General features: G+C 38.9%; 1 protein-coding gene across 5 annotated transcripts in view; it reads left to right on the top strand.

The window, feature by feature from the left end:
- The first annotated feature begins 19,838 nt into the window (after window positions 1-19,838).
- Window positions 19,839-26,930, top strand: part of SAMD3 (sterile alpha motif domain containing 3) — a 40,532-nt gene continuing 33,440 nt past the window's right edge. Inside the window, exons 1-3 of one of the 5 annotated variants that reach the window (XM_066180484.1) lie at window positions 19,839-19,884; window positions 24,555-24,662; window positions 25,398-25,587. In XM_066180484.1, coding sequence (XP_066036581.1) covers window positions 24,584-24,662; window positions 25,398-25,587 — 269 coding nt within the window. In that variant the 5' untranslated portion in view covers window positions 19,839-19,884; window positions 24,555-24,583. Of the gene's footprint in view, window positions 19,885-21,164; window positions 21,375-21,442; window positions 21,573-24,335; window positions 24,387-24,554; window positions 24,663-25,397; window positions 25,588-26,930 lie in introns of those variants that run through there. The other 4 variants (XM_066180481.1, XM_066180482.1, XM_066180483.1 and 1 more) reach the window with 4 other exon arrangements.

A 26,930-nucleotide genomic window follows, 5' to 3' on the forward strand; every position in this document is an offset into this window, starting at 1 on the left:
GAAGGACTGCTCTGGTTTTGGTTTTTATATTTTAGTGGTGTTAGAAGCTAAAACATGGTCTCAGGGAGCAGTGTTGTCTGACTTAAACTGAGGGAATAGAGTAAAACTATGAGTAAATACAGAAGAATTAAGGGAAGTATCCAGTTTTTGTTGACATGACTTCCTTTAAATTCAGTACCCAAAATATTTCTCTTGTTGAAGTGTGGCTTGAGCCTCCTCAAGATGCAGACACCATAAAATAAACATTTCAAGACATACTTAACTTTAAGCATGAATAAACATGTTTAAACAACTGGAAACCCCTTGGGTTTGGACAATGTTCTGTGTGTTCTGCTAAACTGACTCAGTGATGACTTGTGCTATAAAAATAGTAAGATTGGAGTCTTAATTCTTATTAGAGTTTTTCTAAAATACAAGTATTTGATAAAGCTTACTATTTTGTCGTTTTCAGAGTGCAGTTTAGTCCAGCAGTAAGATCTTCAGATACTCTGTCCTCCTCAGGAGGTGTTCCGAAAAAGTGGAGAAATGTTCTAAGCCCTGAAGGAAAGAAGACAGAGTGATGTCATGCCTTTTTGATTTGGGTCTGCATGAGAGCTATTTCTGTCGTCATATGCCCATCAACATATGCATGATAATATGTTGCAACAACTTGCATTTTTTCCTATCACTTTAGAAAATATTCTGGGTATTTTTTTCTGGCATAGAACTTGTGTTTATAGATAGTGGGTTTTTAATACATACGTATATACAAAAAATATAATCACTGTTTGAAAAAGTACATGTTTCCCTCCTTCCTCAGGAATATTGCATAGGGATTTAAGTGTTCCCACAAGAATCAACCAAGACATACTGGAAGGTACATTGCTTTTAGAGGATTATATGCTAAAGCAATCAAACTGAAAGGTATGTCCCAGCTGCAATAAAAGAAAAACACCTAAAAGAAATCCTTGACATTTTTGGCCCAGTTTAAAAGGGCATTCTCCTGTCTGTCATTTATGTAGACATGAGTTAGAAACCTGTAAACATTTTCATTTGTGAACCAGTAACCCAGAATACAGCAGATTCTCAGCATATCTTATGTCAGGAAATTGTCTTAGAAGGGACTGTGGAGGTAGCTACTATGTTAAAATGTAAAAGTGAAAATTGGGGGGTAGGGAAAACCTCTGTACAAAGATACCATTGAAGGCTTTTATTTTTGTTTTTAATATTCTCTGTACTGCTTAAAGGATTCTAAATGACTGTAAGGGATTATTTAGATATGAACATGTAATCTGCTGCCTATTTCCAGTAAATTATTGACATAAAATGCTTAAGAGAGGAAGAAAATTAACGGTGGTGCCATTCATTAATGTGTTAATTTTCCATTATTAATAATTCTATGACAATCATATCAATCTTACTTTCAACCTGGTTCATCACAATACTGTCTCAAATCTCATTTATGAATGGGTTATAACTGAATAGTTATTTCTGAAAATTAGATCTGTTTAAATGATAATTAACATAGGAGCTTGAGAAAGGGAAGTCTGTTATTCATTATTTCCATACATCTCCCCGGATTTATTATATCAAAATTCTAAGTACAGCACTATTCTCTTCAGAGAAATAGTGATGCCTTCACTGTGGTGCAAAAAGATGGAAAGGAATCATGTCAAAACATATTAACCTGATAACAGAAGGCTTTTTTTTTTTTTTTAAGATATTTTAAGCAATTTTTCAACTGTATTTAAATTAAAGGAGATACTCTGGAACAAAAAGCTCTACTTGACTACCTGAGCATATTGCTAATTGTTTCAGCACATCTGCTGATGAGCACATAGCAGGCTGGCTGGAGCCTCTGTTAATGAAGTTTTCCAAAATATCAGTTCATTCGTTGTGTTGAGATGAAGCACATGGAATTGTGTCAGAGTCTAGTTTGTTTATTCTACTGTCTCTTCTGAAAATATCTTTTTCTTCCCAGCTTGACCAAAGCTGGATAACGTCTTCCTCAGGAGAGCAGTTCTGTTACAGTTATTTATACATAAGCAGACAGTTTTTTACGTACCCAGCTGCTCTCAAAATGTCATTGACTTTAATGTGAAATTAGTGACCTGGATATAGCAGAGGAAGGTACTGCCTAATCCTTACTATCATTTTCTCTGTTCATGAAAGCCATCATGGAGATGACAGGGTAAGGATGTTAACCTTGGTCTCCCGGTTATATTCCAATGTGAATATTTACCTTTTTTTTACTTTAAGTAAATTTTCCTCCACAGTTACTAATTGTCACAGCACTCCTCTTCTCACCAGAGCTATTGGATACCATGTCTGTACACTGACTGACTGAAACATAAGAGCTTCCGTTTTTCATTTAGTCATCAGCTGTTTCAACTCTACTGTTTATTTACCATGGGACCTGAAGCATCTTAATATTCCAGTAGAGGGAATCTTAAATCCATATGTTTAGTGGGAAAAATACTTCTGATTTGCTATATATTCAAAAGTATATTTTATTTGAACTTTGCCAATAAAGAATTTAATTCAGCTAAAATTCTGTGATTTATCTGTGATATTGATGCCTTTAAAAGCACTTGACAAGCTGAGATTCATGCCAGGCATGCTGACAGGCAGGTCTCATATTTTTTCCTACTGCATTGTTTTTCCCTCTGGAGTCAGGGCTTGTCATGGATGGAAGAACATTATAGAGTATGATTTCATGAGCATGCTTTCATGCTTATTGCCAGAGCCTTTGTTTCCCTACCTTAGCATATGCAGACTCATGACAGAGGAAGAGTTCAAGAATGCTGACTCAGGACCATGTAGAGTAATGAACTTTCATTATCAAAGTGTGGGAGTTTGTTAGTCCAAGTGTAAGTTCTTCACACGTACTATTAATTAGAGGGGTTTGGGTTGAAAATTAACTTTCTGGAATAAAAATTAAGAATGTCACAGGCAATAGAAGTTTGACGTGCCACAGACCCTCAGCCTTATTCTCTAACACCTGTGCCATTATGATTTGACCCTGCTCTTACAGCATGTTTCTGGAAAAAAAGAAAAAAGTAGAGAAAATGACAAAGCTGTTCTTTACAGATGGCTTTTTCAGGTCATGATGAGTCAAAAGAGGATGTTAGAAATACTGACAAAGTACTTAGCTTTAGTCTTGTGATGATGCCTATGAAGTCTATAGATATATGAATTCTGGAAATAGGAAAGCTCTGCAGTGAAAAACATTCAGAAATTCTTTTAAAACACTGGACTCCATTCAAATGGCTCTGGTTTGTTGACCTGTGGAGAAATCTGGAATCTTATCTCCATAACATGAAAGTAAGTCACCAAGAATCCAGTCTCAGGGCACATGTGCATAGAAAAGCTATTGTCAGGCAAGGTAGGGTGTGCATTTAATCTTCATTCGCTCTTTTGCATAGTCTCCACATAGATAATTCATTTGAATTTAGGTCCTCTGTAGCTTAGTCCTATTCTAAAGGAAAGATATTCTGACTTCACTGGAGTGTGTGAACATGAACTACTGCAAAATATATATTGATTGCAGTGTCCCTTACTGATTCTATCACATATTGAAGGTCTGCCATATAGTGATCTCAGTGGTGCTGAGTGACAGGACAGGAGGCAATGGGCACAAAGTGAAACCCAATAGAGTGCCTCTGGACATCAAGAAACACTGTTTTACTGTGTGTACTGGCACAGGTTGCCCAGGGAGGTTGTGGAGTCGCCATCCTTGGGGAAGCTCAAAAGCCACTGTCTTGGGCAAATGGCTTCAGGTAGCCCTACTTGGGCAAGGAGCAAATGGTCTCTGGATGTCACTTCAAGCCTCAACTATTCTGTGACTTTACAGCTATGACTTTTAGAAAATTTAAGCTTACTCATTCCAGGCAGGATAGAATTGAATTTTGTCCACATTACATAACAAGTCTGATGCTTTTCTTGTCTTAGATATTAACTAACACCTTTCCTCTCAAGTCAGAAAGCCAGGGTTTATCCTTTGCAGGAACTACAAAAAAACAGTGATGGTAAATTGAATTTAATCTTGATCTGTTCTTGAACCCACATTTTTATACCAATTGAAGTTAATTGCAACTGCTCAGATGGATCCACCATGTTCCCTAAGTGAAATTTATCAATATATAATGCAATTACAATACAGCTGCAGCCACCTTCTTAATACACCCGTCTGCCTTTCTATTAGGTTTAAACTTAAATATCATACTCCTGTTATCTCTGCCCTTATTGTTTTCTCAGGTTCTTTCAAAATCCATGCACCACTTTCACTATGGTGGTACCACTGTGTGGTAGCCAGGCTTATTGAAATGCTGTTCAATGCCTTCGACATTGCTGATGATTTTGCAGAAACTTCTTCAGGAAAATTCTACAATCCTTAAAATACACCTTTCAAAAATTTAATACAGCACACAGTCCCAACGGCTTTGCATATAGCAATAGAGAACCCTACCCATGATCAAGGACCTTTACTTATGCAGGCAATTCCCTTGACTTCAGAAATATTATTGGAATTGGGACGTGTTGCCAGGATCACAGTGCTGTGTTTGAAGTACACATCAAATATTAACATGTGTTTTAATGGTTAAATGGCTCATTGATTTTCTACCTTATTCATTGTTTTCTATCAATACACCTGATAGTTTCCTCATCTGAATGTCTGAATTCATTACTCTGTTTTTCCTAATCTTCAGGACTTTTAAATTACAGATTGATTCTAATGAAGTCTGCAATACTTTACCTGTAATTGAATATCTTGTAAAATCAAATCTCACTTCAAATACTCTTGTTCAGTGATTGTTTTTCATTGGTGTCTAAACCATGTAAGTAATTTAAACAAGCATTTGTCTACCATTCACATTTTGACTGCTTTCCAGTGAAACTCAAAGCTTTATGCATTTAACAATTAAACAGGATAATACATGATCCAGCTTTCAATACTTGGAAGCAGATTGTTCCTGATTTCCAGTTTGTTTGTATTTTAAAGCTCAGTGATTTTATGTAGAATTATTTGAAAAACCTTAAGCTAGGCCAAAAAGAGAAGCCAAAGAAGGGAATAACTTAATATTATTTGTGTCTGTTTTCCAGTGGTAATCAATGATGTATATTTCAAATAACAGGGTAATAAATGGGTAAAGCAACAGGAAAGTTAAGAGCACAAAAACAAGTTTATCATTTCCAAGCAGATGTTTCCTGAAAGAAAAATATCTGCTTTTCTTCAAATGGATGACATTTTTCTGAGCTACAGATTCAGCACCTGAGAGCAGGTGGGAATATGTTTAATGTTGCTTAATCCAAATTGTTTATACAGCTTTAGAGCTGTTCCTTTTGCAAGCCTTTTGCAAGACGGGGTTCATCTGCTTTCACAACAGCTGATAGAGGAATCACATTTCCTCGCCTTCTCCAAAGCCAAAGATCCAGCCAGTGGCTTGTGAGATGCAGAAGGAAAGGGCGTGTCTAAGTCCTGATGACTGCAAAGAAACTCAAAAAATGGGAGAAACTTCATGCTAGTGCAGCAGCAGCAGTAAGATTTTCATGCTCTTCAGTGAGATTATCATCAAGGCTTGAAATTTTAACATCTCGTCCTCTAGCCCATACTCAGGAAAAGAAAGGTTGAAGATAGTATCAATTTTCCTTGAGAAAATGGATTTGAACAAATAAATAGAGGTTTATATTTTACACTCCAATATGTAGAGCTTTATCTATTTCTAAAAATAGATAAACATATTTAAGTTTTATTTCGTCTTTGTTCTGCTGGTCTTCAGGAATAATGATTTTAGTTAGTTGGCTGTGTTATGCTGGTTTAATTTAATTTGAATTAAAGTTATAGAGTTTTGCTAAATACACTTTTTTTCTGTTATTCCTTTTCCCTAAAATACATGAAAGCACTATAAAAATGCAAAATCTGTTCCATTTAAATATGAACAGCAACATCTCCAACATATCTCCAACATAATATATGTAATTTCAAAAATACAGGTCTTCCGCTTGCCAGTCTAAAAGTATGCTTTAATCCAGATTGACCACAACTGTAATTTCATCAGGGGATGATGCTGGGATTCTAAACTGCAAGTGCACACCTCAAGCAGTTTGTGATTTTTTTCTTGAATTAGGAATGGCTTCCTGATAGGCTGTTTTTCTGTCTGTTTTTATATCCAGCTTGGTCAAAAACATCTAAAACATACGTGGAATATGAGATAGATTTTTTCAGAAAATTGCTAACTATGCTGCCACCTAGTGAATCTGTACCATCTCTGGTACTACTTTTGTTCATTAAGAGATTTAGCTCCTTTTTCTCGAAGTCAGAGAATTTTTTTTTTTTTGAGAATGTTTTCAATAAAATAACAGCTGGGAATGTATAAAATATATTACAATCTTGCTTAAATTTTGGTTTGAAATAGCCAGATACAACTATTGTAAAATGTGAGTGCACTGAGCTTGGGCACTATCGTTAATCATTAAATTCCTTTCTCCTGTAGGATTGTCCTTTAGAAATAATAATAAAAAAATCATGATCATAAGGCCACTGTAATGTAAGTATCTGTTTCTAGTCTTTGTGTTCTCTCTAATGATTAAAACATCACCATTTTATCAGCCATCTTGGGTTTGTTCCTTCTCAAGTAAAATCAAGGCACTTGCCATTTTCCTTAATCAACATGGGTTCTGCTGTAGCTGCAAGACTGAATCCATATGTTTGCCAAACTGTTTTATCTAAAAATCACCTGCACAAAAAGCATATCAGTTTGCAAACACTCTTTTTAGGAAGAAAGGAAGAGTGTTTGAATTTCATCTAAGAAAATCACAAACCCAGTGGACTTCATTTTTTTTTCATCTGTTGTGCATCCAGCTGCTGAAGCTGGAGGTGATGTGCCGTAAAAGAGTCTCACATCAGGCTGTTCTGCAGTCTGGTAGTCCCACCACCCTCAAATTAAAGATAGTCTAAATCCAGGTAATTGCTTTCTTAAATGAGTCATTGTGCACTGTCAGTCTGTGGTTTTCATTCTGTAAAGGACAATAAGAATAACTAAGGAACAGGCTGAGCAGATTTAGAATACTGTGAGTTTTAACATTTTAGAATGCTAGAAGGTCAATTCAAATTTGGATATCATCAATTCATTTCATAATCCTCTACTGTATGGAGGATATAAATATATATAATACTTCTGTAGCTCTCCAGACCCAATTTCAATAAAGTGTGTGTAAGTACAGACACATCTGTGGCTCATAATAAAGCAAATTTATATTGGAGATAAAATTGTCGTCTGTAAGTATTCTAAGGCTGATTTTAAACGTGTCTACAGTAAGTTAGCATTTAGGAAGCAGGGAATGTAAACCAGCATGAGATTTAAGTCTGAATCTTGAGTAAGATTGGAGTTCGTGTGAAATTTAGATTGTGAGAGAAGCTGAACCCATACTTTTCAACCCTTGTGTTTTATTTCCTAAGTTATCTTCATACTAATGTACATGCTTCTATACAAGCAGGGAAGGGGGTTTTTTTCAGTCTCAGTGCTGCAGTATACACAGGTAGCCCTCATGGATCCAACTCTGACTGCTTAAAACTTTCTCCCAGGACAGATTTTAGGAAAACAGACTATTTTGAGTGTTGAAGTTTCTGGAATATTTGGCTGGCAGCAGTCGTAGCAGGAATTCACCCAAACGGTCAGCCTTGCTTTGGGCTGATCTTAGCAGTTGTGCAGCTCAGTGAAAAGTGTCATCAGCTGACGTTCATTTCTCACTTTAGAGAGAGACTTTGTAACCACTTTTTTTTTTCCCTTCACTTTGAAAAGCTACTAATTAGCAGCAGTAGCCAAGCAAGATATGCAACATTCACCAATATCTCAGTTGACTATTATTTGCTTCATAATGCATCCACAGTCATGTTATTAACAGTAATGTCTTACACAGCAATTATCCCTGAGTGGCAGTTCTGCAGATGCTTATCTCCTAAGGATAGTGTGCCCTTGGCCACATTATTACTGTTTTATTTACTTGAAATAAAATGTTATATATATTGATTTCGTTCTAACAGTATCCACCTACACTGCTGCATACAGCCAGTGTCATTTCTAGCCTTCCAAAATTAGGATCAAGAACACTTCCGGAATCAACAACAACGTCTGGGCAACATTTGGCAGCCCAACAGCAGGAGCAGGTGATTCTTGTCTCAGTGGGATGTCTGAGTCTTTCCTGGGTGAGATGTTTGGATTGGCAGTGGTAAAGTTTCAGTGAGGATTGGGTGGAGATTCTTGTGCAGTACAGTGATATGCTTGTCACCCTGAAGATGCCAGTCCTATAATTACCAATTGGTTGAATTCAAGTGATATTTCTGCAGATTCCTCTAAAGAAACGGAAAGATAGGATGACCAATCATGTGAGACCACAGAACCAGTCAGACCTCACAGAGTCAGTTCTGCACTGAAAATGCACAGAGAAGGCTGAAGGCCAGGTAAACTGAGGCAGAAAGAAGGCTACTGCTTTGCTAGTGAAAGCATGTAGTCTGAATCCAAGCCATATTACTATTACTACTAGTTCTGCCAGGGTCCCTAAAAAATGCCTTTGCCAGGACTGCCTGGTAATATAGACCGATGCTACTATTCTGAGAGGAAAATATGGAGGAGGTCTTTGTGCCATACTGCTCAGGGAGGTGTTATTGCAAGTTTTCTCCTGATTACATTTGAGAGATGGAAAGACATGGCAGAAATCAGTGTTGGTGCAGCAGCTCAGAATGTGGCATTATCTAAGTAAAAATTCTGGGTAGGAGGATCTGTGGTTACCAAAACTTGCATGAGTAAGAGATGTTCAGTGCCACATCAGATGAAGCTACATAAGGCAGGGGAGCAGTTTCAGAGGAAAAGGATGGGGGAGCATTATATCCCTTCCAGAATGTTCTCAGACTATTCACACTTTCCACAACATCACATTTCTTCATTCCTTAGCTGTGAACTTTTCTGTCCAGTATCCTTGAACATTGTGGACTGCCAGCAATATGGTCCTGATGCTGTTCTCCTCAAACCTGAGAATCCACAAATACTTCTGTGCTATGCAATCTTTTAGTAGCTCACTAAATATCCCTGTTTTTACTCTCTGCTCCTGTTATTTGCCTGATGCTGAATGCCCAATGAGGGTTATTATCATCACAAAAGACAGGCAGTAAGGTGGGATGGAGAAGCATTTGGCAGCCAGTTTTATATCTTTTGTGAGAAGAGACATCACTGATGAGCAAATGCCTATTTCAAAAGTTCTAAATGGAGCACAACGAGGTACGCACTGACACCATTCGCTAAAATACTCCCATTTTGCATTCTTCGTATTTGAAAGGCCAGAACTACCAATTCTGAAATGAAAAACAGGGATTCTGATGCTAGAACTTCAACAGAGTGCTTTCATGTGCAAAAGTTGCATTTTGTACCCCCTGCAGACATGCACAAAATTTACATCGACATGAACAGAGTTGCAACTTTTAAAATTAGAAGGTGTGGTGACCTAAGCCTGTCACCTTTTCAGTGCCTTGTTATTTGTGCATGCTTATGCATTCGATAAGCAGACGCCAGCTGGAATGGCTGGGTTTTGTATGAGAGACACCACACGCACATACAGAAAGCCATCCAGTTGTCCTGCTGAAACACATAGCTTTTATGCTATGAAACCCAAAGGGCCACTCACCATAGTACTCCACAGGGCTGTACAAGATGGTGTATAAATTCCTATGCACTTCTAAAAGAGCATGGATCAAGTTTTTATATTTTTCTAAATATAATAATAATAATAATCATAATTTAAAGTCTGTGCTGTACACAGGGCAGAGAGGAAAAAGAGGCCACTCTTGTGAATGCAGAGCAACCATACATCCAGCTGCCCATAAGCAAGACTTAGTGCAGAACAAGGAGGAAATGGATTCTTGTCTAGGGGCCTGGTTAGGTACAGAAAATCTTTGAATGCATGGGCATGAATGACCCCTCCATGACATAAGCAATATTCTAAATAAGAGTAAGAAAGACTCAATTTGGGTCTATTGAGAAAGTTAAACAAAATATTTATAACAAAACTCAAATCTGACCAGATTCCCATCCCAAAACAGGAGTATCATGCAGAAATCTGACAGATGAAGTCTTGTCTGTATTCTTCTTAGACAGGTTTGTATGACAAGGCGACTGGTTTTTAGGTGATTGTTCCCAGGCTCCATTCTGATCCTGGGAGCATCTCCATACTGCAGTATGTCAGTACCTTTTTCCAAACCACAGGCAGGAGTGTCACACAAATAAATACTTTTCCAGCCCCACATAACAATGAACAAAGAGCTAGGTGCTACTTTTTCTCTTTTTGTTCTTGGGACACTGTGCTATTTTTTTTCCAGTGGTCCCACGGTACAGGGCAGACATGACTTTGCAAGGAAAACACTGTTTTCAGGGCTTTTTAAAGACCATTGCTATGAAGATTTTTCAAAAGACAAGGATGCAAGAGGCTTATTGCTCTGTGTAAAACACATTTTGAGGGTGAGCAGCCTGGCCTACTGGAAGGTGTCCCTGCAAACGTCAGGAGCTTGAAACTAGATGACCTTTAAGGTATCTTTCAACCCAAATCATTCTATGATTTTATGTTTATATTAAATTTGGAGTGCTTTCAACTGCAGAGAAAACTTTTCATCAAGAGATGGTATCTAGTTGGGCCCAGAAATCTGGAGGCTGCATGTATTAAGTACTCAGCCAGTCATGTCAGGGTGCCAGCCTGCCAAAGCATCAGGCAATGCAAATGAATATGAGTGTGCATGAACTTAGTGGGCTGTGGTGTTTGCATTCCTTCAGACAAAGCTCACAAAGGTCTGTACTTTCTTGCCAGGTGATCAGAAGTAGGTCATACACATGAGCAGAACCAGCAAGTTCTGGTGCAAGCAAGGAGATTTCCAGATCCATTTAAACTGACCTAACCTCAGGCTATCGTGGTCCTTCCTTCCTTCCCTGCATCAGTGTTACCAGCTTGTCTTGTCATATCCAGTAGTAAACTTGATTGTACACAATGAGATCAAAAGTATACATCACTAACTTCTGCTCTGCCAATTTAACTTCATGGGTTAAAACATTTCATTTAAACCATGAAAACAGATTTTTAAAAAGAAAAGCAAACAAATCCTTAGACTTTAATGGTCTTTCCTTCTCTATTTTTCCAATTAGAGCTATAATGTTAAATAGCAGAAATTGCTTCCATGATGCGAGACTGGAGGATATATGCACTGCTTACTACTTTGTAATAATTTTTGAGAATTTGACCAAGAGTTTTGTAATAAATGCAGATAGCAAAACCTGATCATAAAGCTTAGTAGACTAGAGGTAAATTGAGAAACCTATTTGTAATCAAGTGATGTAAAAGTGACATAATTATGGTTGCCACCAGCAGAATGAAGTGTTTTACAAAGATAAAGGAAAGAAGGTAGATGCTTTTCATTTAACTACCCTTGAAGTAGGTAAATATCAGCTGGGTTTGAATTGAAAGAGTACATACACTATATGCAAACTGAAATATCAAAGTTTAAAACAACTTATCATTTGATAATTTTTTCATTTAAATTTAGTAATTAATTCTAAATTAATTCTAAATTAATTTTAATAAGCATTTTAGGCAGTTTTTAACTTTTAAGGCATTTTATTATTGAGACAGAAAAGGCTGGTCTTAAATTCCAAGACTCAAATTCCACCCTCTCAAATTTCAGGTCATCTTATTTTAATGTCTTCTTTGTGAGCACTAAAACAAGACTCTAGGGAGATTATTTTGGCCTGAAGCTTTTGGTCTCCAAAAACCATTTGTACAGCACTGGTTTAGCATTTAGGTTGCCCTCTTTGGAGTCAGTATTTGGACTTGATGACCCTCATGTGTCCCTTACAACGCAGAATGCTCTGTGACTCCATGATCCAAGTCTATTTTCTGAAATAGTTTTCAGGATTTTGCAAAGTTGGGCTTGTTTGGTTTTTTTTTTCTTTTCAACCTGAAATAAATATAATCCCACTGCTGACTTTAACGAAAAGATTATATGGGGGTAGACATCATATGTGTACATTTTTTCCAAATGTAGAATTACTGGAAAAGTTTTATGCAAAGTTAATTAGATATTATATCCTTGGACTAGAGGTGAATCATCTTTTCTGATAAAACTAGTAACTTGAGGCTTCAAAACCTGAGGAGCAGTAGGAAGTCTGTGCTAATAATAAATTGTTTTGACTGCAATTGATGTCTTAGTATGCATATAAATAAATTATTTAATAAGAGAGCCCACTGAGATTATAGCAAAACCAATTAACGCATAATTTTGCATGTAATTAGGAAAATGCCAGTCATTGAAAGAATTAGTGGCAAGTGTCCTGCAGCAGAGCTTTAGCAGTTAACACATGGCTTAGTTAATTTACTTCTACCAGCCTACTGGACCAGTTTCCATGACCCCCATATATGTTAAGAATAAGAGTAAGTAAAGTGATAGCTTTAGCTCTCACTGCTGATAAAACTATAGAACTTGTCTCCATTCTTTCAAGCAACAGCTTGTGTTCTTTTTATTGGAGAAGCATAAGTTGAAAGAAAGATCTGCTCTGGGAATATTTAAAGCATCTGGACTTGAGAAGTTAGATCTCTCTTTCTTTACTTTACCAGTACTGTAATTATCAGGGAATCAGATACTGTTTATGCCACTGAAATATTTGATTTGTTCTAATGCAGACTATTTTAGTGTTGGTTGAACTTTTCAATCAAAGTAAGGGAGAAAATCTATCCCCACTGAAATGCTGTTATCAGCTGTCATGATTTTTTTGCCAAGGTAAATCAATTCACCACCTCATGAAGGTGTTACACACTGAACTGACAGTCACAGGGATTTGCTGAACACAGCAACATAGACAAAGTTTTTATCTGTGCTGCAGAGACTACACAGATTTACTTCAGTGTTGCCACACTAAAGTCCAAAGTCTCAGGTGTAATCCAAAGTACCTTCTGATTGTAACACTTCATTAAGTACAAACCATCAATTACATGCAGCACAGGGCCTAACAAGATGCTTCCAGGTCTTTGCTCCCTTGCTTCAACAAGAGCTGAATATGAAATATTTTTGCTAATTGTCAGTGTCAGGGACATGGGAAATGTCAGCAGAAAAATTATGCATTGTATATTGAACAATATTTATAAAATAAGGGCTGATTTTCTGTGGGAAAGGATACAGCAGACGAGCACAAGAAAATAGGGTTGTTGTTTTTTTTTTGCTTGGAAGTCCATGAAACCAAACAGTTTATTATTACTGACTCTTTCAAAAGAGAGAAGGGCACTCTTCAACCATACAATATTAGAACTGGAGGAAAATAACTAGAAAGGACTGTCAATAAAAACTGCAGTAAAATCCCTGTTTTGTTACAACTTGCTTCTGTTGAATAAGGAAGGCTGTTAGCTCCTACAGTGTTCTATGATACTTTTTACTGTGCCAAAATTCTATAAAGTTTAGTCACTCTTTGATTTAATCAAAACCAACACTACAATTCTTTTTACTTTAGCCTTCCAAATGGAGAACAATAGCCAGTTATTTCTAAAAACTCCTACTGTAAATAAGATGATATAACAACATTGCACACACACACAAACACAGGCAGCTGGAGGTATATTCAGGGTTCTGTTTTCTGAAATTTGCTGTCTGTACAGCAAAGAAGGATGAGGTGATTGTGAAACAGTTCTTAAACTAACCCAGTTTATAGCTCAGTATTTTAAAGTAATGCAGAATTAGCTGTGGCTTCTTTCCTAATTCGCTATCCTAGCAGGGACATGCATTATTGAGATATTGGTGAAAAATTGTTAATCTATTTGGAGCAGTTTGTTGACAAGACTTTAATGTCAAGAGATCCTAGGAGTCAAAACTGGAAATACAGCTCATCATTGCCTCTCAGTAAAATAAGTTTTGCGGGCAGCTTTGTGGAAAAAAAATTGACAGCATAGTTGATAATATGTATCTCTACAAACATTTCTTAAAATGATAGAATAAGAATGATCGAAGTATTGTTGGATGGTAGCACTTGAAACTTCATTCAGGAGTCACTATGCTACCCTTTGATTGCCTTGATTAAATTTTTAATTATACAAGTAACAACAGTCCACATTGATTATTTTTAGCCCTTTAAGATACATCTGAGTTTTAGTTACTTCATAAGGTTTAAGACTAAAGATACATTCAGCCATCTAATATTAATATCTGCGTATCTCTGGCAACTAAGATCACAAACAACCCTTAGTTGGTGTAGGACAGGGCAACAGGAACGACAAGGCCAGGTTTTTCAGTGGGAAAAAAGCCCCAAACTTGTCCTGTGCTGTGCTCTGGAAACAGCCCTGCATGGTACTGGGCTGGCACGAGCTCTGATGGCACATCTGAGCTCCAGCACTACAGCAGCCCAGACCTCATGCAGTGACAGGAGGATGACTAGAGATTTTGAGAGTGTAATTAGAGATTCTAAACGCCCAACTACACTTAGGCAAGAAGATAAGAAAAAGGAACATCTGGCTGCACTTATAAGGAAGACAAGATTTGCAAGTGTAATGTGAGAAATTCCAAATGCCAGGGACTGAAATAATTCAAGTTGCCTAGTAATGCTGATTTCCCCCTTCACCCTTTACCTATTTCCAAAGACTATCTCATCTACATCAAAATGGTAATGAAACCTGTCTGCTCACTGGAGTCAAACAACTTAAGGTAAATGCTGTAGGAGGAATTCAGCCCTGGCTTTGTTTTAAAGTGGCCATGAATACATTCTCTTCCACTGACTGAGACCAGGGAGCAACAAGTTGCCCAGCAGCAGTAAGACGTGGCTGAAGCACTGACTGCCTAAGTGACTGCCCAGCCATTTCCACTGCAAACAGGTAAACGGGGAGACCAAGCTTGTAGGCTGAATCTGTTCTGCACCGAATTTGGATCTGGCAAGTACCCAGTTTTCAGAAGACTGAGCATGAGTGGACAGCAGCAGCAATATCATACTCAGAAGAACAGAGAAACCACAGTATTATCCATTGCCCAGGACTCTGGGATCAAAAAGAAATGAAAGAAATGAAGTACCTGGAGAATCCCAGTGGCAAGTCTAACCTGCAGGAAAAGCTACTGTCCCTCATTCAGCCCTTACCAGACATTCCTACCAATATGATTTCTAAGAACTTCTGCAAATATGGAGATCAGTGCACCTCTAACAGTGACAAAGACTCTCTCACTCAGCATCTGAAGTCTCAGTCAGGCTCATTGTGAAAAAACAGCCATGGTGTTTGAAGGTATCCTGCCTGCGGTGCCCATGATTGCCTCCTGCTTAGCTAAACTGTCTACAGGAGTACCCAAACAGCTGAGGTTTGACAGCTTTCCAGCTGAGAAACAGTAAGTACCTGGAAATCATGCTTCACATCAGGGCAGCTCTTTCCATAATGACTGTTTGTCTACATCCTTAGTAAAGTTTGTCACTAGTCCAATAGATATTTTAAGACAAATTCTTACCAAGTGAGTAAAAACACTAAGCCATGTACAGAGATAAAATTCTAAAATAGCTCCACAGGTACCTTGATGCTTTGCAGTTGTGCATTCTGTAAGGCCAAAGCCTGTAACCCTGTGTGTTTCCAGCTGAATCTGTTTCTATATAACATTTTAATGCTTGTGTTATGTACTGCATTGGCAATATTTAGCTACTGTAGGAGCAATAAATCTTATCATAATCTTCCACATAATCAGTGTCATACTTCTCACGCCTCACTTAGTCTTGTCTCTACAACTCTGCCACACCCTGACTGATGAACCGTGTATACCAAAGTATGCTTTCTCGTGTTCAGCCAGTGTATAAGTAAATACAAATAATGTACTACGTATATGGCTTTTTGGGGCATGCATTTGCTTAAAACTATTGGCCTTTTAACATAAAATAATAGCACTCTACTTTGGACACATGCAGAAGGATTTCTCACCTCTTTTGGTGTTGTATTGCTTCTGACTGCCCACAATGTAAACAAGACATACAGTCAGAAAAGATTTATTTATAAAATGTGTAGGTTTAGGAGCCACAGAATGAGTGAAACAAAGCTAAATTGGCAAACTCTTACATTTTCTCACATATATTGTAACTGCTTAGACTGAATCACAAAGCTGATTTCTTTTAGTACTTTTGGAAAAGTTTAACTTGATTATTGCACTATAGAAGTGTAGCACAACTGTGACGTGGCTGCTTTGACGCACAGTACCTTCAACCTATAGAAAGATGTGTTCTTGCCCTTGAGATGCTCACTCCGTCCCCGCTCCTGAAGAAGGTGCTTAAGATGAGATCACTCCTTTTCTGTTATATCACTACTGTCATGTCCTCCCCTTCAAGCAACTATCCTGCCCCATTTTGTAATGGGTGGCAGTCTGAAGGTTTAAAGCATACCCCCAAATTCCTGCTCGGCCTAATTTGTAGCAGGGATTTGAAAGCAGTTTCATGCATCCTGTGTGCTAACCAAGAGGCTCTGAGGTGACCCACAGTGAAACTGGGAGGTTCCTCTTCACATAAATAATTGAGAAGTCCTGAAGAGCAAAATTACAGCCATTAACAAGAATGTAGGCCCACTAATTGATACACTGTCTAAGGATACAATCTAACTAGATCCTTAGACCAGAAAACTTACATCCTTGTCTCTAGAACAAATGTTTATACACGTATAGGTCCTTTGGAGAGGGTTTTTTTGGTGGTGTCATAAATTTGCATAGCTGGAAGAGAAGCAAAAAGAAGGATGAAGCAGTCCTCTGAAGTGGGATTGTGAATCCTTTTACTTATGTAACGATTATAAATTATCCCAACAAAATAGGAATTTACAGATATTCAAACTTTCAAGTTTCCTATCTCCATTGTGTAGGTAGACATTATTGATTATCTTTCCATTAATGAAAGAACATAGTTGAACATAGAATGTTCAGCTGACATTCTGTATCTGATGTGAAGCGGTTAAGTGACTTCTTCATCTGGATATGATGAGGAGACAGCAGCGCCCAGGCAGTGGGCAGAAATTACTGATTTAGTGTGGTGATGTTTTAAGGAATGGGCTGCGCGTGCCCGAAGTATCAATGAACAAAATAAATGCATTTACCATGTAGGACATCTTTTTTGGATTAGTGCTACATTACTTAGTTCATCTTTGAGAACACCTTGAACAAAAAGAGTCTGAACCAATGGATGCCAAATTAGTTAAACTGTTGCCTCAAGTGTATAAAATAGGCTTATGAGACAGCCTGTTTTGGTTTTACCATCTAGCTCAATTACACCCACCTCACCTGGCTTCATATGCCAACATAATTCTTTAATACAAAAATCTGTGACTGACTGGTGCTGTCATTATTTAATGAATAGTACAAATCAAAAAATGTGCATTGTGAAATGTGTTAAAGCTTAAATTATTCATCATCGTATTCATATTTGTGTGATGAATAAACTGGAGGAGTACTGTCAGTGGTTATTAACATATGATTCAGCAATTCTCAATCTGCTAAAACAGGAATCCGGAAGTTCTGGGTGAAAGCAGGCACTGTTTAGCAGTGGGGCTCCACTCCACAACTCAAAATCAGTGGTTCCTAAAAGAATTCAGTATCTCTTACCAGAAGATGCACGACTTGTCCTGCTCAGGGGTGTCTTGCTCAGTTCACTGCAGGAGGAGGGAAGGGCAAGTGTAGGAAGGACAGCCATGCCTCCAGTCAGCCCACAACTGCTTGCCTACTAAAGCAGAAGCCAAATAAAACCCCAAGGTGTCTTTGCCTGAGCAGGTAAGACCTCGTTCCTGTGCTTCCAACACATTCTCTTGCTTTACTCTTTCAAAACGCTGATGAGCTGCCAGCATTCTATTGACTGACTATTCACAAGGTGCAGCAAGTTCCAGTTTTCCCAGTCTCAGCATGACCATCTGAGAAGTGACTTCTGGGCCAAAACTGACTGTACACAGGCACCTGTATTTATCAGCGAGGGCACTTTGTTTGTTTCAGGATTTGCTTGTATGTCTTCCCGGTAACTCTCACTCCTCTACCTAGCTGATTCATCCTACTGGTTGAATGGCAGGAGAATTCAAAAATTTTGCTGAAGTTCCTGTTTCTTTGCTGCCTGATAAACGTTTCTGAACATGGCCTGTAGCTCTCTTTGAGGCTGGGCTGTCTCAGACATGTGGCTGATGATGGTATATTTCTCAGAGACCAGCCAAGACCCTTCTCAGCAAGAGGTACAGTCCTGACTTTGGGCATGATTGAGTCACTGCTCGACAAAATCTTACATTGACAAAATATAGCTGAAAAATCTAACTTCGAGTACAAGTTGTAATATATAATTAAGAGCAATTAAAGCATGTGAACAAAATTCAAGTGACATTTTATAATGCACTTTTGTGTACTGAAGCTGTAGACCACTTACTCATGGGAAAAACATGTAAATGCCACTTATCCACATGGGATCCCCGACTTGTATCATAGTTCATCTATACAGATGTGGTTAAGGATATGCATCACCTTCTAGAGATGTTGCCCAGGCCAAATAGGTTTCTGTATCCATCCTTTGGGAACAACAGAAAGCAGCTTTGTCAAACATTAGCACCTTTGAGGATCTGCCAGCTGAACCACTTATAAAATGTCACCAAGCATTTTCCATCAGAATAGACTTGGAAAGTTGTTATATTTAGTTAGCATTAAACATTTTTGTAAGGTCACTGCAACTGACTGCTGGTTCAGCTCCCTGAACTGGTCTGTGGTTCTAAAGAGTGGAGCAAACAAATAATAGAATTTTTTATCCGTCCTTCTCAGAAATTTGTGGATCAGCCTCAGTTTTTTGAGTATTCCACATCTTACTAGTCTTATTTACCAGAAAAGCTTGAAGAGTAGCCTTTCAAGAAGCAGAGCCAGTATAATTCAAGCAAAACGATTTGATGGAAAGGAGATATGTACATGTCTCAATTTGTTTTGGAGGTGGACTAGTTACTACTCACACTTTGGGTTTCTGTCCTAACTTTACAAACCAATGCTCCATTAAGAAAGAAATCTTCACTGTTCCAATGCATTGAAACAAGGATCAATGTAAACCATGATAAACCACAGATATGATTCCACCATCTATTTTCACACAATTGACCATGGAGTTGGTTAAAGACACTGATCCACCCAAAACCCCCCAAAACTTGATGTTTTCAGTTTAGCCTGCACTGCTGATTACATGACCCCATGAATGGCTGCAGAGAAGGGGGCTGGATTATGACTGCCAGTTTAGGCTAGTGGGGAATTGCGGTGCAGGGCTACAGTGCCTGACATCTCTGTATTGCCCAGTGACAAGAGCTGGAGTCCTCTGATAAGCCAGCAAGCAGCAACATGATCAGCACAATACTCATGGCCCTGGTGAGAAATTTGTACTTTGGGGAGAAAAGTCAGAGTGATATCACTTACAAGATGAATTTTTTTTTTCTTTAGTCTTCTGGAGCAGTGTTCTTGTCATACTGAACATCTTCAGTCTGGTTGCTGTCTTTTTGGTACATGAAATTTTGTTTCTGTGATTCATAAATTTTTAACCTTTACTTGATTTTTTTTCTTGTGCCCACTGTTCAGTAACATATTATTTTTATTTGATGCAGTTTTCCTAAAGGTGTATTGGTTTCGCACTACCTGGTTTTTGGTAGCAGCCAAAGATGGCCCCTATGGGAAGCTGCTGGATGCTTCCATCATGTCCAGCAGAGCCAGTCCCTAATGGCTCTGAAGATGGACATGCTGCTGGCCAAAACTGGGCCAATGGGAGAGGTTGGTAACACCTCTGTGATGACATATTTAAGAAGGAAATCAAAACAAAGTCACAGGTGTTTCTACTAGTCAGGGAAGAGGTGGGACCATGTAAGGGTAACAACATGGCAACAACCAAGGTCAGTGGAGAAGTAGGAGGGGAGGTGCTCCAGAGACTGGAGCCAAGATTCCTCTGCAGGCTGTGGTGAAGACCATGGTGAAGCAGCTGTGCCCCTGAAGCCTGTGGAGGCCCAAGGGGGATGCACAGATCCACCATGCTGGCACGGGTGGATGCCTGGAGGAGGCTGTGATCCAGTGGAAGACCTGGTGGAGAGAGAGGGCCCCTGTTTCCAGGCTGGAGCAGCCTGTCCTTGGAGGACTGCACTCCATAGAAAGAGAGACCCATGTTGCAGGAGTTTTGGGAGGACTGACTGCCCATGGGGGGGGGGGGGGGGGGGAGTTCACATTGCACCAGGTGCAGTTTGGCTGCTACTCGCAACAAGTGGACCCACAGGAGAAGTTCGTGGAGAGCTGTCTCCCATGGGAGGGGTCCCATATCCTCACAGGGGAAGGACTCCTGTCCTGGAGCAGTGGAAGAAAATCTAAGTGCTGAACTGACCAAAACCCCCACACCCTATCTCCCTGCACTGTTGGTGGGAAGGAGGGAGGGACTGGGGGATAAGAGGTGTTTTAAGGGCTTATTTTATTTCTCATTATCCTGCTCTGATTTTGTTAGTAATAAATTCACTTTGCAGCCTTAAGTTAAGCCTGTTTTGCCCTTGAAGTGTTTTTTTTTCTCCCAGTCCTTATCTCAACTCGTGAAGCTTTTGTTAACTGTTTTCATCTCCTCTGCCCGGCTGTGGCAGGGGAGGGTGAGAGAGTGACTCTTGTGGGTGCATGGCGTTGGGCCAGTGCCAAAGCATGACAAAAGGATAATATAAAAACTTTGATTTTACAGGGCCTTCATTTCCAGAAGGTTTTCTAAAAAAAGAAAAAAGGACATATTTGCAGCTAAGTATATTATTTCATCCCTTGTGCACTGTTGCCAGTGATAGCAAGAATGGTGTCTCATTTACATTACTATCAAATCACAGTCAAATTAGCTTTCTTCCTTTCAAAATGGCAAATAACTTACATGCCTGTAATTGAGAGAAGTTGGTTCTTGTGTTGAATCTTGCTGTTGAAGTGGGATAACTCATTTTCCCAGTAGTACGGAAGATAGTACAGATGACAATATTTTTAAAGTTCATATAGCAAAAACTTGAATATTAAAAATGGCATATTTAATCAGAAGCACATGTATTAAGGAAAGAGATGATTTTTTTATAATATTCTTCAGAGTTAATTCTTGCAGCAGAGGGATTTGTCTGCCTGATAAGCTCGATGGATGGGCATGTTCATAACCCTTGAAACTTCCCTTAGTTCTGATGAAATTTTGAAAGATTTGTCTGGCTTGTTTCCCTCAATCTACAGCTGACTAATGGATGTGCATGTTTTCTTCCTAGATCTTCTTATATAGCCTTTCTCCTAGCCAATATGGGTTTTCCCTTGCATCTGCTGTATGTTTGCATCTCTCCTTGTCTTGCAACTGCATGTGTCTTGCACTAGAGTGGCATAGAAATGAGAACTGGTATGTTGACTTTAAGATTTGCTCCTTCACTGATACTGGAAGTTTTTTCCCCTTTCTTTCAGGAATATCTGCACTATAGTTCATGCTAGCATAAATGCCTGAAAAATGACAGCAATATGGTGTCGGCATTTTCTTCAAGGAATGGGGAAGGTGACAGAAGTACTACCTCAGAGTCTTTCCCTATATGTTATTGAAGAGGTTTGTGGACGACTGATGTTCTTTTCATGATAATTCAGCACTGAGATTACGTATTCAGTCTTCAATACATTCATCTGAATATATTTTAAATTGTTTTAAAAAATTGGTTGGTAGTAAGTGGAAAGAAAGTAGTAAAGTCCCTGTAATGCATTTGAAGATAAAGCCAAATTAAGATAGCATAAAATTGCACATGGGATACTTTGCTTATATCTTTGATATGCACCAATTCCCTTTCATCACACTTGTAACTTTGAGACCTGGCCCTGTACAAAATGTGCCACACAGCTGTGATGTATAGATGTGCACACATCACATGCCTTACACATTCCTTTAGTGCTAAAATGTGCTTAAATTAACCATAACTCTGACCTCCGTGAAAACCTCATAGAGGCCTGTCAAAAGTTGTGCTATTTGTAGTCCGTGGTGCCATAGGCTCTCTCAGGTCAACAAGAGACGTAAATATAATAACTCACTTGTCATGTTTCAGGTGTTTTGATATATTGGCTTATTCGTTTAGAAATGTCACTTCAAGATTATGGCAGCTGTGGACAAGCTGTGGGGTAATTTGGTGCACGTGCAGTATGCATCTGCCACCCCATCTCTTGCTATTGTGTAACCAACTATGTGAGCTGTACCATAGATAAGTCTTTAGCCTGATGTGATTAAAACCTGAGATTTTTATCCTTCAGTTTTGAAGAATTTTATAGTAAATAGAAGTGTTGTCCTGTCACATTCTAGGGAAAAGTAATATTCATTGATTTCATTACTTAATTTAATTAACCAGGGCTCATTAAATCCTAATTATAGTTACTGACCCCAAGTGTATGAAGAAATGGGTCCCAGTGATTGGCTATATTACTAACATATAGAGATCTCTCACACTTAGAGGTGTTCTGAATTTGACTTGAAGTTACACTGTAAATTGCTGTCTGTAAAATGTTACTCTTACTGGGTTTTTGTTGTTCTGACTTAGAATACATGATTAAGGAATATAAATATTCACAAGTTTCACCACATTAAACACAGGCAACCCTTTGCTGGATAGTCTTTTGATGTTGCTGTAGTAAATAGAAACATTAATGAAGACAAATATCAGCATCTGTGCTCAGTCCTTGTCTCCATAACACTGCTAGAAGGCTGATGTGTTCTTTTTCTGGTTGCTTTATCTATAGCAGATGCAAGTAACTGAAATCACTTTTGGGAAGCATTTCAAAGTGTATATATATATATATATATATATATAGTTCATGACCCTTAATGCATTTAATCTGAGGGTTTTTTAAAAACAGTCTCTCAACTATCATCACTTCCCTCAATAAATGTGCATTTCCATGTGCAAGTGGCCATTTTGCTGTAGAATTGCCCACTCGGGACTAAATGTGCATATTGTTGTGCATGGCTAGAGTTTGTTTGACACTTTTTGAAGAGCTGGTATCTGCCTGTCTGCTTCAGAAGAATTGTTCTAGGGTGTTAGTCTTCTTATAGGAAGAAAAACTGACTTTTCCAACATTTTAATGTATCCCTCTCCTTTTACACTGCTTGGTTGATAAGGGGAGTAACTTTCTGCTTTGTACCCGGTTTTATCTTTCAAGTTTTTAAGACTTTTTTTCTGCCCTACTCTTTGCAAGGAAGTAAGGAGTGTGACAGAAAGGTGTGATTTTTAATTTACACCAGAGTTCTCAACAAATAATGACTTTTCACACCCTGTTCTTGTTGCTTAGCCTGCGGGAGGAGTTGTATGGCTACTGTTGTCATATCAAATTAAATCCACTCATGTAATTCAGAAAGGCATTCCTCTTAAACTTAACCCTTTTAAGTTGCTGAAGTTGACAGCCATAAGAGTGTAGGTTGAAGTGTGTGTCCTTTGGAGGGTCTCTTGTTGAAGGATGAAAATAGAAATGTTTTTAATCAAGGAGTTTTTTTCTTCTTTATTTTTTTCCTTTTTTTTTTTTTTTCTTTTTTTTTTTTGAGCGCTGATGAGATTTGTTAGGGTGAATCCTCATGTTAGCCTGGAGTTTGCTGCAGGCTCAGAGTATGGAAGGAAATGTTTGACCAACAATGCCAGACACTCGTATGCTTGTCTGAACTGACTCGAGTAATGTTGTTTTGCTGTGGATTGCAAGCATGGTCATGGAGCGCTTGGTGCTCCTTTAGGTAGTAGAGCTAAAACACATTAATAAGAAAATTCCCCTCAGAGAGAGTTTGCTACTGCTGAAAAGTTTGCAGTGTGGAACAAGCTGTGTCTTTATAAGTAATCTTCATTTGGGGAGGTTGCTGTTGGTTTTGGGATGTGTTGCACCCCCTCATCATCCAAGTGAGTCCTTCAGGCAGGGGACACACGGTGTGTGCAGGATTCATCCGAGGGTGGATGGACCCGTCCTGCTACCCCAGAAACTCTGCCTTTCCAGGATCCCACTGCATCCTCCCAGGTACCACTGGAGCCTGGAGAAAGGAACCAGCCCATAACAGGAGGAGCAGTCTCCTCCCTTTCACCTTTGTTGTCCCTAGCTGTTGGCAATTCAGGGTTAAGGATTTGCTGGGTACCTGCCCTGCGAGGTGGTGCAGAGAGGGTTAATGTGCTTGATTGACTGTAAGCATGGATGTGACAGACTCTTATCTGATGGCGGGGTGGTTTGTTTTTTTTCCTTCTGTAAAATGTCAGCCATTTCCTGATGAGCCTGATGGTGGTGGTGAATTTCACACCTTTTTTCTTCTCTGTGTGGAAACCTGGGTGTTAATGGTACTGGAGCAGGTCGTGTTTTATAAGGAATGAGGCTGCCTCAGAACAGAGGGAAACCAGGGACGGGAGAGGAGGTGAGGAAAGGGATCCAAGGAAACTGCTACTTACAACAGGCATTAGCTGGGTTATTTTGCACTATTTTCATTCAAAGCATGTAGATATATCATAGCATTTTTCTGCTATGAAATGTTGGAGTTTGTCTCAGATTTCGGCACAAAAATAATCCCGACTCTTCATTTCAGAGGGAAATTTAGCATTGCAACAGCTGAAGATGGAACGTTGGTCAGTTGAGCAAGTCTGCAACTGGTTGAAACAGAGAAATTTAGGAGAACTAGTTCCTAAGTTCCGTGGTAAGCATTTTTGTTGTTTAGGGGGGTGGCGTTTAGTATTTCATGCTATGCATTTAATTGGCACTGCCTACCTTGTTTTGGTGTGGGGCATGTGTGTATATGCTAACTTCAGACTTTTGTAGAAATTTATTAGGATGAGAAACTGACATAGATCTGATAAGTCAACATAAGTGTACAGATTTGTTACAAAGTCTGAGAAATCCTGGGGGACAAGGTTAAGCCCGTATATAAATAGAGACACCTCAAATCAGAGCTGGTAGTTTAGAAGTCTTGACAAGGGCTATTTTATGTTGTATGAATCTTCTGAAATAATGCAAATGTAGTGTGTAAATGTTTTATGCCTGAGTATATAAACACTCTACAGAAGAGTGCACAAGGATCTGTTACGTGAACAACCTATTTCTTGTGTACTCTGTTAAAAAGCTTGATTTCCTTCATCAGCAGGTAACAGTCTCCTGTGGTTCAAGCAAGGCCTGATTTAAGGCATTAACACAGTCACCTCACTGCTTCCGTGTGTTTTGCATTTGGCTTTTTGTCAGGGGAAGATATCTGGCCAGTGATTAAGACTCCTGGCACTGCTTGGGATAGGATGGTGGCAGCTGAAGATGACTGTCAGCAGTACAAAGCATCCTTCCCTTTGACCCATCTTCCATCATCATGTTTTTAGGCATATAGAATGTAACTGTAACTATAAAGCTATTTTACAGTAGTTCTTTTATCCCTTTCAATCGGCAGAAGAAGAAGTAAATGGAGCAGCTCTTCTGGCTCTTAATGATCGTATGGTGCAGCAGCTGGTGAAGAAGATTGGGCACCAGGCAGTGCTAATGGACCTGATTAAAAAATACCAGCAACGGAAGAGTGGGCTGGAATCCCTTACATACTGTTGTGAAACAGCTTCTCAAAAATGTCCAGAAGTAGTCAGTGGGTGAGTTTGTTCATGGCACAGCAAATATCAGTCTGAGCATAGCTGTGTTCTTTTCATGGCATTTTAAGACTGGCATTTACTAGCTCTTCAGCTGTACTTGGTTTTTTATATTTTGAGTATCTGTAACAAGTGTGAAATGTAAAATTAGATTCTTACCTTGAGGTTTTAAACAGGGCATTAAAATTCCTGAAGCACACCATTAATTAATTTAAACTTCCTTCATATCCAGTTCTAGAACCTAGTTTTTGTTTGGATGAAAGACTGCCAAACTTTCATTATAGCTAAGATTTTCTCTGTTTACGATATTAAGCTTTTGAAGAACTCACTTTCAAATGCTTGCAAGTCTTGGAGTAAAATAGTGTTGTAGCCAGAGATAGTATTTGTGTCACAAGTGTATTGAAAGTCAGTTTATCAAAGGAAATTCTGTATTCAGTCCAGATGTAAGCATTTAATAATCCCACAGTGGGATTATTGAAATTCATAGTGAAACTAGATAGATTTTTAGAAAAGAGATTCCAGGGAGGTTGTCCTCAATGATTGTGTTCTGGCTCTTGGTTGAGCAGGTTTTCTTTGTTTGTTTGGGGTTTCTTAGGGGAGGGAGAAGGGGGCAGAGTTTATGGGGTGGTTTTTTGGGGGGTATTTTTGTGAGGGGTTTGTTGGTCCTCCCATTCTTTCCCTCCATTCTGATCTATTGTGAGTCTTGCAGGGTTATGTTTTTCCGAATGTCTTAGCTGAGGAGAGAAATCCTGATCTCTAAGTGGTCCCTTTTAAACTCAAGAGTCCTGGCTGTCGAGAACTGCTAGCCATGGATGCAAAATGCATTTTTTTCAAAGGAAAGGACTCTAGCACTAAGGCTGCATTAGTCATAGTAGGATTAATCCTAGAGGATTAGAACTGCAGAGCCTTTGCCTTCATGCCTTCATCTAAAAGGAGTCGAGGTTGTGCACTCTGAGGTGATTAACAGCCCAAACAAAAGCATGATAAACAGGGATAACTGAGTTACTTCCAAACAACTTGAGCTCACGAGCAGAACCAAACTGCCCATGTAGATATCCTCTTGTCCTTGAGGAAGTATTTGTGAAACTCCTTAGGTAAATGCTCCTGCACCATTGGAGAAAAGGGGATTGCAGGAAGAAAACCAAGTCACTGCATGTGAGATTTATCACAGGCCTTAAGTACACAATCACAGCCAGTCTCAGTTCTCTGCACAAAGGGCCTGCCTATTTGATTTATAGGGAGCTCCTTCTTTAGGAGTAGAGGTATTTGCTGTGAAGAAGACTACCATGTATAGGTCCTGTGCTTCATCCAAAGTGTGGCATATTTAGCTTTCACTCCTGGCTTTG

Source organism: Chamaea fasciata, unplaced genomic scaffold (genome assembly GCF_029207755.1).
Source record: "Chamaea fasciata isolate MVZ Bird 193981 ecotype frontalis unplaced genomic scaffold, bChaFas1.0.hap1 SCAF_3, whole genome shotgun sequence".
NCBI classification, from domain to species: Eukaryota; Metazoa; Chordata; class Aves; order Passeriformes; family Sylviidae; genus Chamaea; species Chamaea fasciata.